The 15,212-nt window shown below is 54.1% G+C and overlaps 1 protein-coding gene across 5 annotated transcripts; it reads left to right on the top strand.

The window, feature by feature from the left end:
- Nucleotides 1-298: 298 nt before the first annotated feature.
- Nucleotides 299-15,154, top strand: RTKN (rhotekin). 5 transcript variants are annotated; one of them, XM_070429523.1, is made up of 13 exons: nucleotides 988-1,060; nucleotides 1,527-1,808; nucleotides 8,361-8,560; nucleotides 10,312-10,373; nucleotides 10,470-10,523; nucleotides 10,626-10,743; nucleotides 10,960-11,169; nucleotides 11,900-11,994; nucleotides 12,119-12,225; nucleotides 12,437-12,565; nucleotides 13,454-13,622; nucleotides 13,787-13,891; nucleotides 14,473-15,154. In XM_070429523.1, the coding sequence occupies exons 2-13, from the start codon at nucleotides 1,737-1,739 to the stop codon at nucleotides 14,799-14,801; spliced, it is 1,650 nt and encodes a 549-aa protein (XP_070285624.1). In that variant the 5' UTR covers nucleotides 988-1,060; nucleotides 1,527-1,736; the 3' UTR covers nucleotides 14,802-15,154. The 5 variants fall into 5 exon arrangements, with proteins under 5 accessions (XP_070285625.1, XP_070285624.1, XP_070285623.1 ...); XM_070429524.1 differs by lacking the exons at nucleotides 988-1,060; nucleotides 1,527-1,808 and adding an exon at nucleotides 299-366; XM_070429522.1 differs by lacking the exon at nucleotides 988-1,060 and having other exon boundaries at nucleotides 1,068-1,808.
- The last annotated feature ends 58 nt before the right edge of the window (nucleotides 15,155-15,212 follow it).

The raw sequence follows: 15,212 nt of genomic DNA, 5'->3' as shown, positions 1-15,212 counted from the left end.
GACTCCCAAAATGTGTCTGGCATCTCCCGGGCATCCCCGGGCAGAGGGTGGTGGGCAGCTAGGCCCCAGCAGCTTGGGCCTTCCCCCTGGGCGCCAGCCCCCTCTCCACCCTGTCTCCACGGTCAGCCCGGTTGGCCACTTCGCCCAAGCACTTCCCAGTCACTCCTCTGTGCGGCTGCAGGGCTGGGAGTGCGTGTGCGTGTGTGTGTGTGTGTGCGCGCGCGTGTGTGTGTGTGTGTGGTCCCTCTGTAATGGTCAGGAACTGTTTCCCACACCCAGACTATCAGCCTCCTTTCCTGGGCCGGAGAGGAGTTCAGTCTTTAGTCTGACAGTTTCCTCCGGGCCCAGCGCTCTCCACGATGCAAGGTCTGAACCCCACTTGTAACTCCCTAACGAGGTTCGGGAGGGGCTGCGCGGGGAGTGGGCACAGCAGGGGGCTGCCCAAGGTCAGCTGTCCTTCCCTGCTGGGCCTGGAAGAGTTAAGTGAGGGGCCTTACTCCCATCCCCCTCCCTCGGGGCCGGGATTCCAGGCCGGGCTCCTGCGGGCCACCCCCTTCGTGTCCCCCCCCCCCCCCCCCCCCCCCCCCCGCAGCCTGCTCAGAACAAAGGCCCTTTCACACATGTTCCGGTGTCCCGGGCCTTCTCTGACTCAGAAGCTAGTGAACTTGGAGGAGAGGGCCCTCTTGTCGGGTCCCCCCAAAGTAACCCCGTTCCGGGCCAGCGTGGGAGAGTGAGGGGCGAGGCCCGGAGGCGGGGTGGGGGGAGGTGGGGGGAGGGAGGGGCCTGTGCCCTGGGGCGGCCCGGGAGAAGCCCGGCCTTCGGGGTCTGGCGTTGAGGAGCGGGGCGGAGCTGCGGGCCGCTGGCCGCCCTGGGGTGTGTGACTCCGTGGGTCTGGGGTGGGGGGGGGTGGGGGGCGGCAGAGCTGCCGCTGGCTGGGAATCGGGGCTGGTTTCCTGTCTGGAAGGGAAGGGGCCCGCAGAGGGGAGCGGGGGCAGCAGCAGCACGCAGGCACACCCCTGCCCTTCTCCCTCCCTCTTCTCCCTTCTGCTGGAAAAGCGAGGTAATTGTGAGCCTAGGGTGGGTCGGGCTGGACGGGGCCCCCAAGTTGGAAGAAGTGGCCCTGGGGGATGGGCCGCATTTACCCCTTTGTCCCACTGCCTGGCTCACTCTCCCAGGTCCTCTCCTCCATTCCTCTTCAGAAAGTTCCAAGCTCCTGACAAACGCCAGGACTCCGTAGAACCTACAGGAGGCGTCGCCTCCCTGCCCCCTTCCAGCTGTGCCTGCCCCTCAGGCCCTCCTGGCACACAGATTCTCTGTCCACCCGCCAGGGATGTGGGCGGGGGCTGGGGAGGGACCAGAGTCGGAATGAAAGGGCCTTTTTCTTCCACAGCTGGGAGAACAGCTGCCACCAAAGCAAGACTGGACACTCTGTGCCCAGAGTCCCCTCTGCAGCTGGCCTCCCCTCCTGGGACCCCCACTTATCCTCACCTTACTTTCTTTTCCTTTCATGCCTGGCCCTGCAACAGCGGTAGGCAAAGGAAGTTTGTCACAGCAGCCAGAGGGGGCTGGCAGGAGTGCAGAGGGGCAGAGTACCCTCTGCCCTCTGCCCAAGAGCTGCCCACCTCTTTCAAGACCCAGGGGAGCAGTGGGAGGAGGAATTGTGGGGCAACGTGGTGCCGGCCCGCCCCTTCCCTCTGGAGGGGTTGACGAGGGAAGGGGCAGTAGGGGGCACAGAGATGCAGGACAGATTGCACATCCTGGAGGACCTGAATATGCTCTACATTCGGCAGATGGCGCTCAGCCTGGAGGTAATGACCCCCACCCCCACCCCCAGTGCACCTCTTTGGCAAGCATCCCAGCCCGTTTCTGCCCTGCCCAACCCTCCTGGGGCTGAGTCGGGAGGGCAGGCCTGCTCAAAGTGGGAGAGGGACAGGTGGTTCTGTATGCCCTGCCTTGGGTGCTGTGTGGATCAGGCTCAGTATTGCCAATCAGGGCGTTCTATTGACAACAGGGTCTTGTCTTCACACCTACGTATGGAGGCTCTGTGGGTGGGGGTAGATGGGAAGAAAAGAGGAGTTCAATGTGAGAGAGGTTTGCAGGAAGGATATGGCCTTCCTGGAGAAGGGGAAGGGGCCCTGGGGCAGGATGTAAAGATTTTGCTGACCCTGGAGATGGCAGGGAGCTATTTATTCATATAGTTATTCTTAAACACGTTTATTGAACACCTACTATATGTCAAGTTCCTTTCTAGATCATGGTATATACTTAAGTGAATCAGACAGGAAAGGTCCATTCTGCTGGGGAACAGACAATAAACATGCAAACACATAATCTCACAGTGAAATCATGATGAAAATGGAGATATAAACAACGTGAGGTATAGTGAGGGTAGCATTAGATGTAGAGGTCAGGGAAGGCCTCCGTGAGGAGACCCTTGAGCTGAGACCAGGGGGATGTGAAGATATGTGAAGAATGAAGGAAGAGCTTTCTAGACAGAGGGCAAAGCAAGCGCACAGGCCCTTAAATGGGGATGAGTTCCAGTTCCAGTGTGGCTGGAACAGTAGTTGGGGTTGAGCTCGTGGGCAGGGGCCAGATTATGCAGGGCCTTGAAGGCCATGCCAAGGCCCTTAGATTTTACTCTCACTGTGATGTTGGCCCATGGAAGGGTTTTAAGCAGAGGGATGACTCATCTAATGTTTTAAAGTGATGGCTGCTGAGAGTAGGCTAGGCTGGGGTGGGGGTAGAAGAGAGGAAGGTTGGAAGTGGGGTAGCAGAAGACCACCAGAAAAAAGGTGGTTACAGCCTCAGGGTAGTGAACCTGATGGTGTGGATGAAAGTGCTCGTGGTGGAGACAAGAAGGGGGTGGACTTCAAATGATGGCAGTAGATCTGACAGGGCTTGCTGTTGGATTGGACGTGAGGGGTGAGGCAAAGAGAGGACTCGAGGATGATTCCCAGGCTGTGGCTAAGCAACTGGGCAGTGTGGCAGTTGACTGGAATGAGGAAGAGGGAGGAATCTGTGCACATGACCACCTGGACCAGGCAGGGGTTTTCTGCTGAGGAAGGTCAGAGGCAGGACTAAAGAGTCATGATCAGAAATGGCAATTTATTTCATGTCACCGCTCTTGCTCCCCCTCCCCCGCCACACACTCCCTGGAGCAGAGTAGACATTACTTGTCAATCATAGCACTCTGTTTTTTTTCTTTTTTTACTATATTTTTATTGATTTCAGAGAGGAAGGGAGAGGGAGAGAGACAGAAACATCAATGATGAGAAAGAATCATTGATTGGCTGCCTCCTGCACAACCTCTACTGGTGATTGAGCCCATAACCTGGGCATATGCCCTGATTGGAATCGAACCATGACCTCCTGGTTCATAGGTCAATGCTCAACCATTGAGCCACACCAGCCAGGTAATCATGGCCTAGGAATCTTTCTCAGCACAACCTTGGCATAAATTATGCAGGTTGCTTCCTTCATAAGGGCACCAGGCAGAGTTAAGAGTCCTGTCCTGGTTTGGGGCTGCATCAGGAGGGGACACCTTTACCTAATTTGTTCACCAGGAGAAGGTCACCTTTTTCTCATATACAGAAAGTTACCCAAGGAGCCCATTGAGATTTTGACACTACATAATGTCCTGTCTTGGCACGGGAAATAAACCTGTTTGCCATCCCTGGTCCTCTGCAATGTCCATGTTTCTAGTTACATGTGGCTATTTAAAATTATAATTTAATTAAAATGAAATAAAAGATTTAGTTCCTTAATAGCGTTAGCCACATTTCAAGTGCTAGATGACTATTGAATATTTCCATCATTGCAGGAGATTTTATTATTCAGAGCTGATCTAGATGTTGAAATGTTTAAATTCTGACCTCCCCTTACCCCCACCATGTAGTTTTTCTTCATGTGAGGTCTGCCCACGTTCTGGAACAGAGGAGGAGGCTTAGATTTCACTTTTGCCACCTCTCCTTCAGCCTGTGCTGTGCCCTTTCTCCATAAAACTCAGCAGTACCCCCACCAAGGGAGACCCATTGTGTTTTTTGTTTGTTTATTTGTTTTTGATGTATTTTCTCTTATGATTTTCTTTCTTTTTTTAAAAAAAATATATTTTTATTGATTTCAGAAAGGGAGAGAGAGGGAGAGAGAGATAGAAATATTAATGATGAGAGAGGAATCACCGGCTGCCTCCTGGGCATGTTCCCTGACCGGGAATTGAACCATGACCGTGATCTCCTGGTTCATAGGTTGACTCTCAACCACTGAGCTACACCAGCCAGGGATTGGCAAGAGAGGTAGTCATGGCAGAATAAATCCAAGATAATTTTCTGGAAGAGGTAATGTAAGCTGCAAGTAAAGGGGAGGTGAGAGAAAGGCGGTCTTCATGTCTTCAGACATGTGCTGAGCCCACCCTGGTTGGTGTGGCTCAGTTGATTGAGTGTCCTCCAGAGCATGAGGAGGTTGCTGGTTCCATTCACAGCGAGGGCACATGCCCCCTGCATCTGGATCCCTGTAGGGGATGTGAGGAGGCAGCCTATTGAAGCACATCCATGTTTCTCTCTCTCTCCCTTCCCCTCTCTCTCAAAGTCAATTAAAAAATATACTTAAAAATATATGTGTTGGCCCCAGGTAGAGGTTAAACTTTCCCACTTAATCCTCAAGCAATGCGAAGAAGGGGGTGGAATAACCCCTGTTTACAAACCGGGGCTGTAGAGGTTACGTTCTCATAGCTAGTCAAGTTCCTGAGTGATGATCTGAACCGAGCCCTGGTGGAGATTCTGAAGGGAACAGAAGGTGAAGCAGAGCAGGAAGTCAGGGACAGAGGGGGGAGGGGACAGGAAAGGATGTCCCTGGAGGCCTAATGTGTGTTGGGGCTTCTGCTCATTACTCATCCTCCTTCACCCCTTGGGGCCTGACCCAGGTCCAGTTGACATCCATCTCTGAGCTCTTTCTCTGGAGAGTCTGGTGAAAATGCTGCCTCCCTGGGGAGAGGGGGTGTGTGGGTGGGGAGGGGGCGACAAAAAGCCATCCCTGGGGTGGGTGGGGAGGTGGGCGCAAGCACAGGGATCTAGAAACTGCGCCAGGATTCCTGAGATGCTCTGTCCAGAGGTGGGAGCCGGGATATCTAGGCCGTGGGAAGTTGGATTTAGGGCTGGAGGGCGGTGGGCAGATCGCAGCAGGGGTGTCTGGGTCCTTAGGATCATCTGGGCTGGGCCCAGGGACTTCTGCGGCCTGTTACTCCAATTTACACCCTACACTCTCCCCGCCCCCTCCCCAGGCCAGGGGTCACCTTGGAGGGCAGCTGCACCGCCAGGGGCCTGCTGGAGCTCCAGCGAGTGCTGTGGCCCTAAGCCCTTTCCAGGACAAGGGGGCGCTCTCAGAGGTTCCGTACACCGGACTGGCTCTCCGTGGTCCCGCCACTGGGAGCCTGGGAGCCCAGAGTCTAGAACGGGAGCCCCTCAGCCGCTCTCGCGGAGGTTGGGAGCTGATGTCACCGGTGCCCTGAGCGCCGCGGGCGGGGCCTCTGAGTGGGCACCCAGACGCCAGATGGTGCAGCCGGCTCCAGACCAGCGCGCTGACTGTGGCTGCGTGGCAGGCGCAATGGCCAGGGCTAGGGAAGGATCCGTGAGTGCTGGGGCTGGGCTGCCCGCCAGGAGGGGCCTTGAGGATGCCTGTCTGTTCCCTCCCCGCTGTTCCTCCCCCCCTCCCCCCTCCCATTTGGGGTGTTTGTGGAAGAAGCTGGCTGCAGAATGGGATGGGGGTTGGCAAGCGGGGAAGCTTAGCAGAGGTGGACCATGGTGCAGACAGACCCAGTGGGGTTTGGGGGAGCTGTGTAGTCTCGGAGAGCTTCCGGGTGGAAGTGGCTTTGGGACCGGGTTGGCTTATTTCTGATGGGTCAGGAAGGGAAACATGCATAGTGTTGAGGTAAGGGGTGATGAGAGGCTGGCCTTGCACAGCGGCCCAGGGTATAGTGAAGGAAGAATTTGCAGGGAGGCCAGACAAGGCTTTTGGAAGCAGGAAGTTGGGGTATTCAGGTCTTGGAGACTCGAAGGCTGGAACCACCAGGGACAGAAGCAAGAGCACAGGGTGTGGAAGAGGCCTGGTGTGAGGGAGAAGGCAGGTTTGGGGGGTCACATTTCACCTGTCTTCCAACCCAGTGCGGCCGTCAGCTTGCCTCCTGAACTGACTATACTTGCTCTGGGGTTAGTCTGCCACCTTCTCCTGAAACCCTCCCATCACTTAGCCAGAAGCAGACAGGGTCTATTTTCTGTGAGCATGTTTATGCCATGACATAGCACTTACGGAGCAGCCATTAATGTCTGCATCTCTCACCTCCCAGCTGGATTTTAAATGGAGCCTTGGACAGCACAGGGACACTCCAGCGTTTGTTGGGTGACTGCTCCTGCTGCAGAAGTAGCATCACTAAATCTGCATCCCCCCCATTCACTGTACCATGTGCTGGGCACTGTGCTGGTGCTTTACCTTCCTGTCTCACTGAATCCCCACAACCCCAGGTGGAGGGAACTGTTTTCATCCTCATTTTACAGATGGGGAAACCAAGTCTGAGGGAGGTTAATTAAATTGCCCAGAGTTTTCTCAATAAGTTTCTTCCCAGCTTCTTAAGACTGGCAGGGCTGTGACTCAGACTCGGGGTTCTTGTGTCAAACTGGTGCTCCCCTCCTCTGCTCCGTGCCAAGACCGCCAGGGCTCCTTTCTGAGGGAAGAGGGTTTCCTGAGAATCCTGGTACCTCGCCCAGTGCCCCCAATCTGGCTCTATGCTCAGCCTGCTCAGCCCCTCACTCCTGACCTCCTGCTCCACCTGCCTTCCCATCCCCATTCCTTGCCTCTGTCCTCACCTTCTAAGCTCAGAGTGCCAGCAGGTGGCAGAACCCCTAATTTGGGGTGTGTATGGGGTGAGCTCTGTAGGTGGTATGCTCCTTCTCCACTGATCCCTTGCCAAGTAGATGATCCCCTCCCCCATAACTTGAGTCTTTGGGGTAACCCAGGATGGCCTTTATTGTCTGTGTCCATTCCCTTTAGTTGGTGGTTCTCAGCCCAAGCTGCACCGTAAAATCACTGCGGGGAATTGTCAAAAAAATGTGCTTGCCCCACTCTTAAAGATTCTTACTCTGCAAGTCTGGTACTTTCTTTATTTTTAAGATTTAATTTTTTAAAAAAGGCAACAATTTCCAATAGCATAGTAGTAAAGAAGGGTACATTTGAATAAAGTATCATAAATCTGTTTTCCATTCCTGGCTCCCAGCCCTGCAACCACTACTATTATATGCATATCTATGTCAATGCATGTATATTTAGTACACAAATGGTAGCATGCTATAATATTGTTCTACTTTCTCACTTCATATACAGGGTGTCCCACAAAAATGTACACACATTTTAATAGCTGATAGCTCAATTTTGAAAATGAAATGTATTTTAAGAAACACTGCCTTTATTATTATTCAAAGCGTGTGTACACACTTTTGGGGGACAATCCTATATTTTGAAGATTGTTTCATTATTCTGCACACTCTTAATGTCTGCAATATTCCATGGTAGGGATGTGCTGTAACTTATTTATTTTTACCTATCCCATTTTTTAATTTGTCAATTACTGTTGACATTCAATATTATTTTATATTTTATATGTACAGAATAGTGATTAGGCATTTATATAATTATGAAGTACTCCCCTCCCACCTCGATAAGTCTAGTGTGCTATAACTTATTTAACCAATGCCCTGTTGAGGACTTTTAAAAAATATATATATTTTATTGATTTTTACAGAGAAGAAGGGAGAGAGATAGAGAGTTAGAAACATCGATGAGAAAGAAACATTAATCAGCTGCCTCCTGCACACCTCCTACTGGGGATGTGCCCGCAACCAAGGTACATGCCCTTGACCGGAATCAAACTTGAGACCTTTCAGTCCGCAGGCCAACGCTCTAGCCACTGAGTCAAACCGGTTAGGGCCCTGTTGAGGGCTTTTAATCTTGGTGTTTTAAAACAATGCTGCAATGGATATGACTTTGCCCACATGTATAACGATAAACTCCTAGATATTGGATAGCTGGATCAAATGAAGCGAGTTTGTAGTTTTCATAGATTTTTCCAGCTGTACTCAAAAGATGCTGAAGAAATGTCTACTCCCCCTTTCAAAGGCATGAGGGCACCTGTGTTTTTACAAAGCTGCTCTGATTGTTCTTGGACAGCTGAGGTTGAGGTTCAACCCTTGCCCATGAGGAACCTGAAACATAACTTTGTCAGTTTCTCCTGGGCCCAACCTCCACTTGGGAACTAGAGGGTGCTTCTGCCTGTTCCCTGACTGACATATCCTCATCCTTCTCCCCACTCCCGCTAGGACACAGAGTTGCAGAGAAAGCTGGACCACGAGATCCGGATGAGGGAAGGGGCCTGCAAGCTGCTGGCAGCCTGTTCCCAGCGTGAGCAGACTCTGGAGGCCACCAAGAGCCTGCTGGTGTGCAACAGCCGCATCCTCAGCTACATGGGCGAGCTGCAGCGGCGCAAGGAGGCGCAGGTGCTGGGGAAGACCGGCCGGCGGTGAGCACGGGGGAGCGCGGCCTCCTGAGGGTAGTGGTACAGCATGTGTGTATATGGAGTGTGGACTCCCTGAAGCTGACCTCTTCATGTCAGGCCTGGAAGACACCTTGATGTTTCACCACTGCAATGAGCTGCCCAGAGGTGCACTAGGGAGAAGCTGGGGCTGGACTCAGGAAAGCCAGGGTTTTTGGTGAGAGGGTGGCAGTCTGTGGGGTAGTAATGCAGAAACACTAATTTGCTAAGCCCTGCCTGTGATCTGATGAGGTTGGCTGGGAGGCTGGCTTCTGGAAAGCCTATTTTCTCAGTCAGCTCACCAGGCCATTTGCTGAATGGCCAATTTACCACAACCTGATGATAGTTTATTGTACCTGGGAAAGGAAATAATAAAAAGGCATTTAGGGGAAAGCCTATCCCTTCACATACATAAGATTGTGCATTCCATGCTGAAACCGGTTTGGCTCGGTGGATGGAGCGTCGGCCTGCGGACTGAAAGGTCCCGGGTTCGATTCCGGTCAGGGGCGTGTGCCTGGGTTGCGGGCACATCCCCAGTGGGAGATGTGCAGGAGGCAGCTGATTGATGTTTCTCTCTCATCGATGTTTCTGACTCTCTATCTCTCTCCCTTCCTCTCTGTAAAAAATCAATAAAATGTATTTAAAAAAAAAAACAAAAAAAACAAAAAAAAGATTGTGCATTCCAGAGGGGCTCGGCTTCTTTCTGGATGTGAAACACAAGCTATGCAAACATTGGACTCTGCTGATCTGAGAAATCTGTAGTGAAATGGTTGAGGTTATGCTCTAGTAAAACTAAAATGTTTGAGAAAATATTTGGCAAGTTGATCATTTCAAGAATTGGCCATTTTTTGTAAATTGGTCATTTGTAAAATTGGCTTCTGGCAAAGTAATTTGCTTGACCCCACAAGGGCGAGTGGGAGAAGGCCCAGCTCAGCCATGAAGGCTGACGCAGGAGAGGTTGCCAGGAGCCTCCAGAGCTCACCCAGAAAGCCACAGGGAGGGCAGAAAACTCACTCTGCGCCTGTCCCATAAAGCTAAAGGAGGGCAAGCAGGCAGGGGTCTGCTTCTACTACGAGTTTGCTGTCTCCCAAGAGGCAGCCATCACTAGTCTCTGCCCTGCTCACAGGGCCTAGTGTGACTTGAGTACACCCGAGTCCCTGACAGCTAACACGTCAACATGAGTGCCACATGGTTTAGCTTAAGGCCCGACTAAGTCACTGATTAGTTACATCACTGGCAGTATGAATTAGTATGGATAATACTCATGGCCTTCGTCACCTTAGGGGGACATCCTCAGTGAGTCCTGATGATGGGCGGGGAGGTGAGAAAGGCCGGGTGTCTGGGACCCTATAGTGGGGCACTGGGAAGGCACAACCAGGAGGGTAAAGGAGAACTCAAAGCTGAGGGGAAGGAGAGAGGTTTGTGGTAAATAGGACACAAATGTTCCCTACTTGGGTTTTTTCCTTACATAAAAAACTGCTCAGCTTGATTTTTCAACTGACCCAGTGCCCTCCTGTATCTAAGAAAGATGCAATGAGATGGTGGAGATGATGAGCCGACCTCATTGTGTCCCCAGCACCCCCCAGGGTTCAGTCGACAACTCAGGCCCTCAGCCCTGCAATGTCAGCCTGGCTGGGGCTGCCCAGCTGGGCGTGGTGGGTGGTCCTAGAGCCCTTGGGAACCAGAGCCAGGGGGGTAGTGTGTGAAGGCCAGACTGGGACATTGTGATTTGCCCACAGGCCTTCTGACGGCAGGCTGCTGGCTGAGCGCTCCCCCTGCCGAGGCCGCGTCTGCATCTCTGGTAAGAAGCACAACTACCCCAGCCCTGGCACTCCCTGCCCAGCCACGACATCTCCTGCCCCATCTCAACATCTGTTCCTACCCCTCTGCCCCTTAGACCTCCGGATTCCACTCATGTGGAAGGACACAGAGTATTTCAAGAACAAAGGCGGTGAGTGTCGCACAGACTGGGACACACTTAGGGGAGTGGCCCTGAGGTTGAGAGCTCCTGTGGGGCACTTTTCTCCAAACGGGTTTTCCTCTCTGTCCCCAGATCTGCACCGCTGGGCTGTGTTCCTGCTGTTGCAGCTGGGGGAAGACATTCAGGACACAGAGATGATCCTGGTGGACAGGACCCTCACGGACATCTCCTTTCAGAACCATCTGCTCTTGTGAGTACCTCATCTGTGTGGCTCTCCTCTCTCCACTCTGCCCAGTGCTCTGGTGAGGTAGCTACAGGGGAGGGGAGGAGAGGGAGGAAGGGAGATTGGCCTTCCCAGTGGAGCTGTCCTGAACTCATACCACATCCATCCTTCCCCCATCCCTCCCTCGTGCCTCCCTGGACTTCCCCAGGACCATCCTCCTCTCTTCTCCCCACATTCCTACAGCACCGAGGCAGGGCCAGACTTCAAGCTGCGGCTGGAGCTGTATGGGGCCTGCTTGGAAGAGGAGGGAGCCCTGGCTGGTGCCCCCAAGAGGCTTGCCACCAAACTCAGCAGCTCCCTGGGTCGCTCCTCTGGGAGGCGTGTCAGGGCATCGCTGGAGAGTGCTGGGGGTTCAGCAAGCAGTCCCGTCCTGCTCCCCACCCCGGCTGTGAGGTAAGGCCATGCATTCCCCCACTGCCCTCACATGCCTATCCTGGCCACAGGTGACCTCTGAGCAGTGGGGAGCTTGCAGAACCTACTTTGCACTGCAGCCAGGATGTAGACAGACACATGGAAGGCACTCAGAGCTAGACCCAAGCCAACTGATAACCAACAGGAGTGCAGGGAGAGCTAGGCTCTGGGTCTTCACTTTTTTGCAGCAGCAGCAGCAGAGGCATTCATGTGGATAGAACAGAGTGCCTTGTTGGAGGAGGGTGGCCCGCTCTGTGGCGGTGTCTCCAGGAGTCTGGAAGCACCTGTGGAATCCTGGGCCCCTGAGGAGCAATGTGAGAACATCAGAGTAATGCACAGAATGCTGATTTTGGAGACATACCCGGGTTCAAACTCCAGCTCCACCTCCTATCTATGGGCTATAGATTATGGGCACATTTTTAAACCTCTCCATGCCTCAAGGTGCCTCATCTATTAATTAAAGAATGCCACCCACCTCCCGGGCTGTGGTGGGAATACAGGAGGACAACATATGTAAAAAGCACAGGACCTGGCGCTCAGCAGAAGCGCAGTGAATGTTTGCTCCCCATTCCCGTGGGGAAGGCAAGCTGGTTTTCTGTGTGGCTCTCTGAACAACGGGCCAGAGCTGCTCAGCACTATAGCTCCTGCCATCTAACGTGGCCCTCACGTGCTCCTCACCCGGCTGAGGCCCACTTCTCTGCCTGTCCCGCAGTGGTCCTCGTTACCACCTCCTGGCTCACACCACGCTCACCCTGGCAGCAGTGCAAGATGGGTTCCGCACACATGACCTCACTCTCGCCAGCCATGGTGAGTTTGTGGGGGGGGAGCACGCTGGATGGTGAGAAGAGGGGCCGTTGGATGGTAGGAAGAGGGGCCGTTGGATGACCCCCTTCTCATTCTCCACCCGCTCTCTGCACTTCCTCTCGCCCAGAGGAGCACCCTGCCTGGCTGCCCCTGTATGGCAGTGTGTGTTGCCGCCTGGTGGCTCAGCCTCTCTGCATGACGCAGCCGACTGCAAGTGGCTCCCTCAGGGTGCAGGTGAGGGCCCCTGAGGAGTGGAAGGGAGCACGGAGAAGGCAGCGGAGAGCTGGGTCACCTGGGAATTAGAACTGAAAAACCAAGGTCTGGGTGGAAGGAGGGGCATGGCAAGACAGGAGGTGGGGCAGAAAGGGGCAGATTCTTGATGGAGGGCTGGGAAGAGGGTGTTGGGAGGTGTGGTTCCCCCAGGAAACCTTGAGTATCTATGCAGCAAGCTGGGGAGCGGCAGGACTGGGCACGAGTGCACGGAGTCCTGAAAGGCACGAACCTCTTCTGTTACCGGCAACCTGAGGACGCAGACACTGGGAAAGAGCCGCTGTTTACTATTGCGATCAACAAGGTGATGGGACCCCTGATGGTCAAGCCACCAGGTGCCTGGGCCTGGAGCCTCCCCTTCAGGTCCCAACCGGGTGGGTGCAGATCTTAGAGAGATCGAAGTCTTCTGGGCCTCACTGCACCACCCAACTCCAGGGCCAGGAATGATGAGGGGACCATTCTCCCTGACCAGTGTCACTGGAAAAGGGTTGTCCCTTCTAGTTACCAGCCTCAGCCAATTCTCAGAGAGGGTTCTATAACCAGTCTAGGATTTTTCATCCACCTTCCATCTTCCCCCTCAGATTCGCATTTGCATCTACTCCATCCTTTCCTGGTTTCCTCTCCCAGGCCAAGTTCAGTGCCCCCTCTGTTCACCAGCCCTTTTGTTAGCTTTCCTGCTGACTTTTATGGAGGAAGTAGTGAGGAACATTAGGCCTCAGCATGCCTGCCAGCCTCTGCACCTTCCCCTGCCCACCCTTTTCCTGTCTCTATGTGCCTCTATCCCTGACTAAAGGCCATCTGTCTCATCCCCAATCCTTTCCGGCCATTCCTTCCCACTCAGCTCAGTAGGAGGCAAATGACAGGGCTTGGGGAACGCCCCACAGGCTCCTCTTTCTTTCTTTTTTTAACATATTTATTGATTTCAGAGAGGAAGTGAGAAACACCAATGATGAGAGAGAACCATTGATCAGCTGCCTCCTGCACACCCCCTACTGGGGATCAAGCCCGCATGTACCCTTGACCGGAATTGAATCTGGGACCCTTCAGTCTGCAGGCCTAGGCTCTATCCACTGAGCCAAACCGGTTAGGGCACGCTCCTCTTTCTAAGGCAGGATGATCAAGCCCGCCTGAAGTCACTGCTGACCTCTGTAACAACGTGGAGTTGGAAGCGGACGCCTTTTTTCTCCTGCAGGATACTCGAGTCCAGGCAGGGGAACTGGACCAGACCACAGGCCGGCCCTTCACTCTGAGCATCAGTAACCAATATGGGGAGGACAAGGTGACACACACCCTTCAGACAGAGAGCCGGGGAGCCCTGCAGAGCTGGATGGAGGCTCTGTGGCAGCTTTTCTTCGACATGAGTAAGAGTAGGGGCTGGATTAAACTTTTGGGAGGAACTGGCATTTGTGATTTCTTACTGTAGGCCTCTGTTTCAAGAATACGTGGAAGGAAATGTAGCAGGGGAGAGGGTAGCCTGGCCCTCAGTCCTCTCCCTCTCCACCCCCAATCAGTGTTCTCCCTTCAGGCCAGTGGAAGCAGTGCTGTGATGAAATCATGAAAATTGAAACCCCGGCTCCCCGGAAACCACCCCAAGCACTGGCCAAGCAGAGGTCCTTGTACCATGAGATGGGTGAGTGCAAGTATACTCCAGGAAGCTGAAGGGAAGTGGGGCTGGAGGCGGCAAGGGAACCCAGACCATGGGAAGAGACAGAAGGCACACTCTGGGCGGAGGCAGAGCCCTGGGACTCGGGTCCCACCGAGTCCTGTTGTGTCCCTTTCTTTCCTCTGACCTTCTCAGAACCACTCCCACCAAAGTTCAAAACAAAATCCCAAAGAACCAGATTCATTTCATGGATTTCCTTCCTAATTTCTTCTTTTTTGTTTCCCTTTCTGCATGCGGATTCCTCTCTTTTCCTCTGACCTTTACTTGCCTGGCACTGCTTTCATTTTCCTTCTCTCTCTTGATGTCTTCACCCACATCCCCACTCCCAATCTGTGTCCACCCTGCCTGCTGTATCCCATAGTCTTATCAGAGCCTGGGGCTCCAGGGGGCCCAGGTGAGGGGCTACTCCTGCAGGATAATGCAGTCTCGGCTGAGATCCGGGCTTTGCTTTCCTCCTATTACAGTGACAGGTGATGGTCAGGGCTGGGTAGACCTGGGGCCTAAGCTCTGACTAGCCCCCTCCCCTCAACCCATTCCTGGTGCCACAGCTATTGAGCCTCTGGATGACATCGCAGCAGTGACAGACATCCTGGCCCAGCGGGAGGGTGTGAGGCTGGAGACGAACCCACCCTGGCTAGCCATGTTTGCAGACCAGCCTGCCCTGCCTCGCCCCTGCTCGCCTGCCTCAGTGGCCCCAGCTCGGACCCACCCCCTGCCCTGGGGGCGCCCCAGAACATTCTCCCTGGACGCTGTGCCCCCAGACCACCCCTCCGAGGCTCCCCGCTTGGTTGCCCCTCTCCCCCCGCACCGATCCCCACGTTCTAGAAGCCTCTGCCGCAAAGGCTCGCCCCGCACTTGGCTCCAGTCACCAGTGTGAGGAAGGTGCTGGCAACAGGATCTGGCCAGGAGAGGAGAGGACCTGTGCGCCTGGGCTCTGGAGACGGTGCTGTCTGCAGCAGGTTGGCCAGTGGCCTCCCTTCCTCAGCTGGACTGGGGGTAGGTGGGGGATGGGGAGCCAAAGCCCCTCTTAAGCTATGGTTGTCATGGTGCTGAGGGACTCATTCCCAGGGCTGGCTGGGACCCCCCCTGAACCCTTCCTGGGAGAAAACTGGAACCAACCCTGCCCTACCTCCTGCACTAACCAGCTTTGAGGATGGCACTGGAGAGCGCTGGGAGGGAGCACACCTTCCCTGTGACTCCTTCACCAACCATTAAAGTTATTTAACAGCAGCCGGCGCCTGGTTCTTGACATCAGGTTGCCTCTCTGCTTGGCCTGGACCTGCCTGTC

This window comes from Myotis yumanensis, unplaced genomic scaffold (assembly GCF_028538775.1).
Source record: "Myotis yumanensis isolate MYYU_CA2020_CCGP unplaced genomic scaffold, mMyoYum1.0.hap1 SCAF_11, whole genome shotgun sequence".
Lineage (NCBI taxonomy): Eukaryota > Metazoa > Chordata > Mammalia > Chiroptera > Vespertilionidae > Myotis > Myotis yumanensis.
Note: the sequence above shows the minus strand (reverse complement) of the source record. Positions and strands in the feature narration are given on the sequence as shown.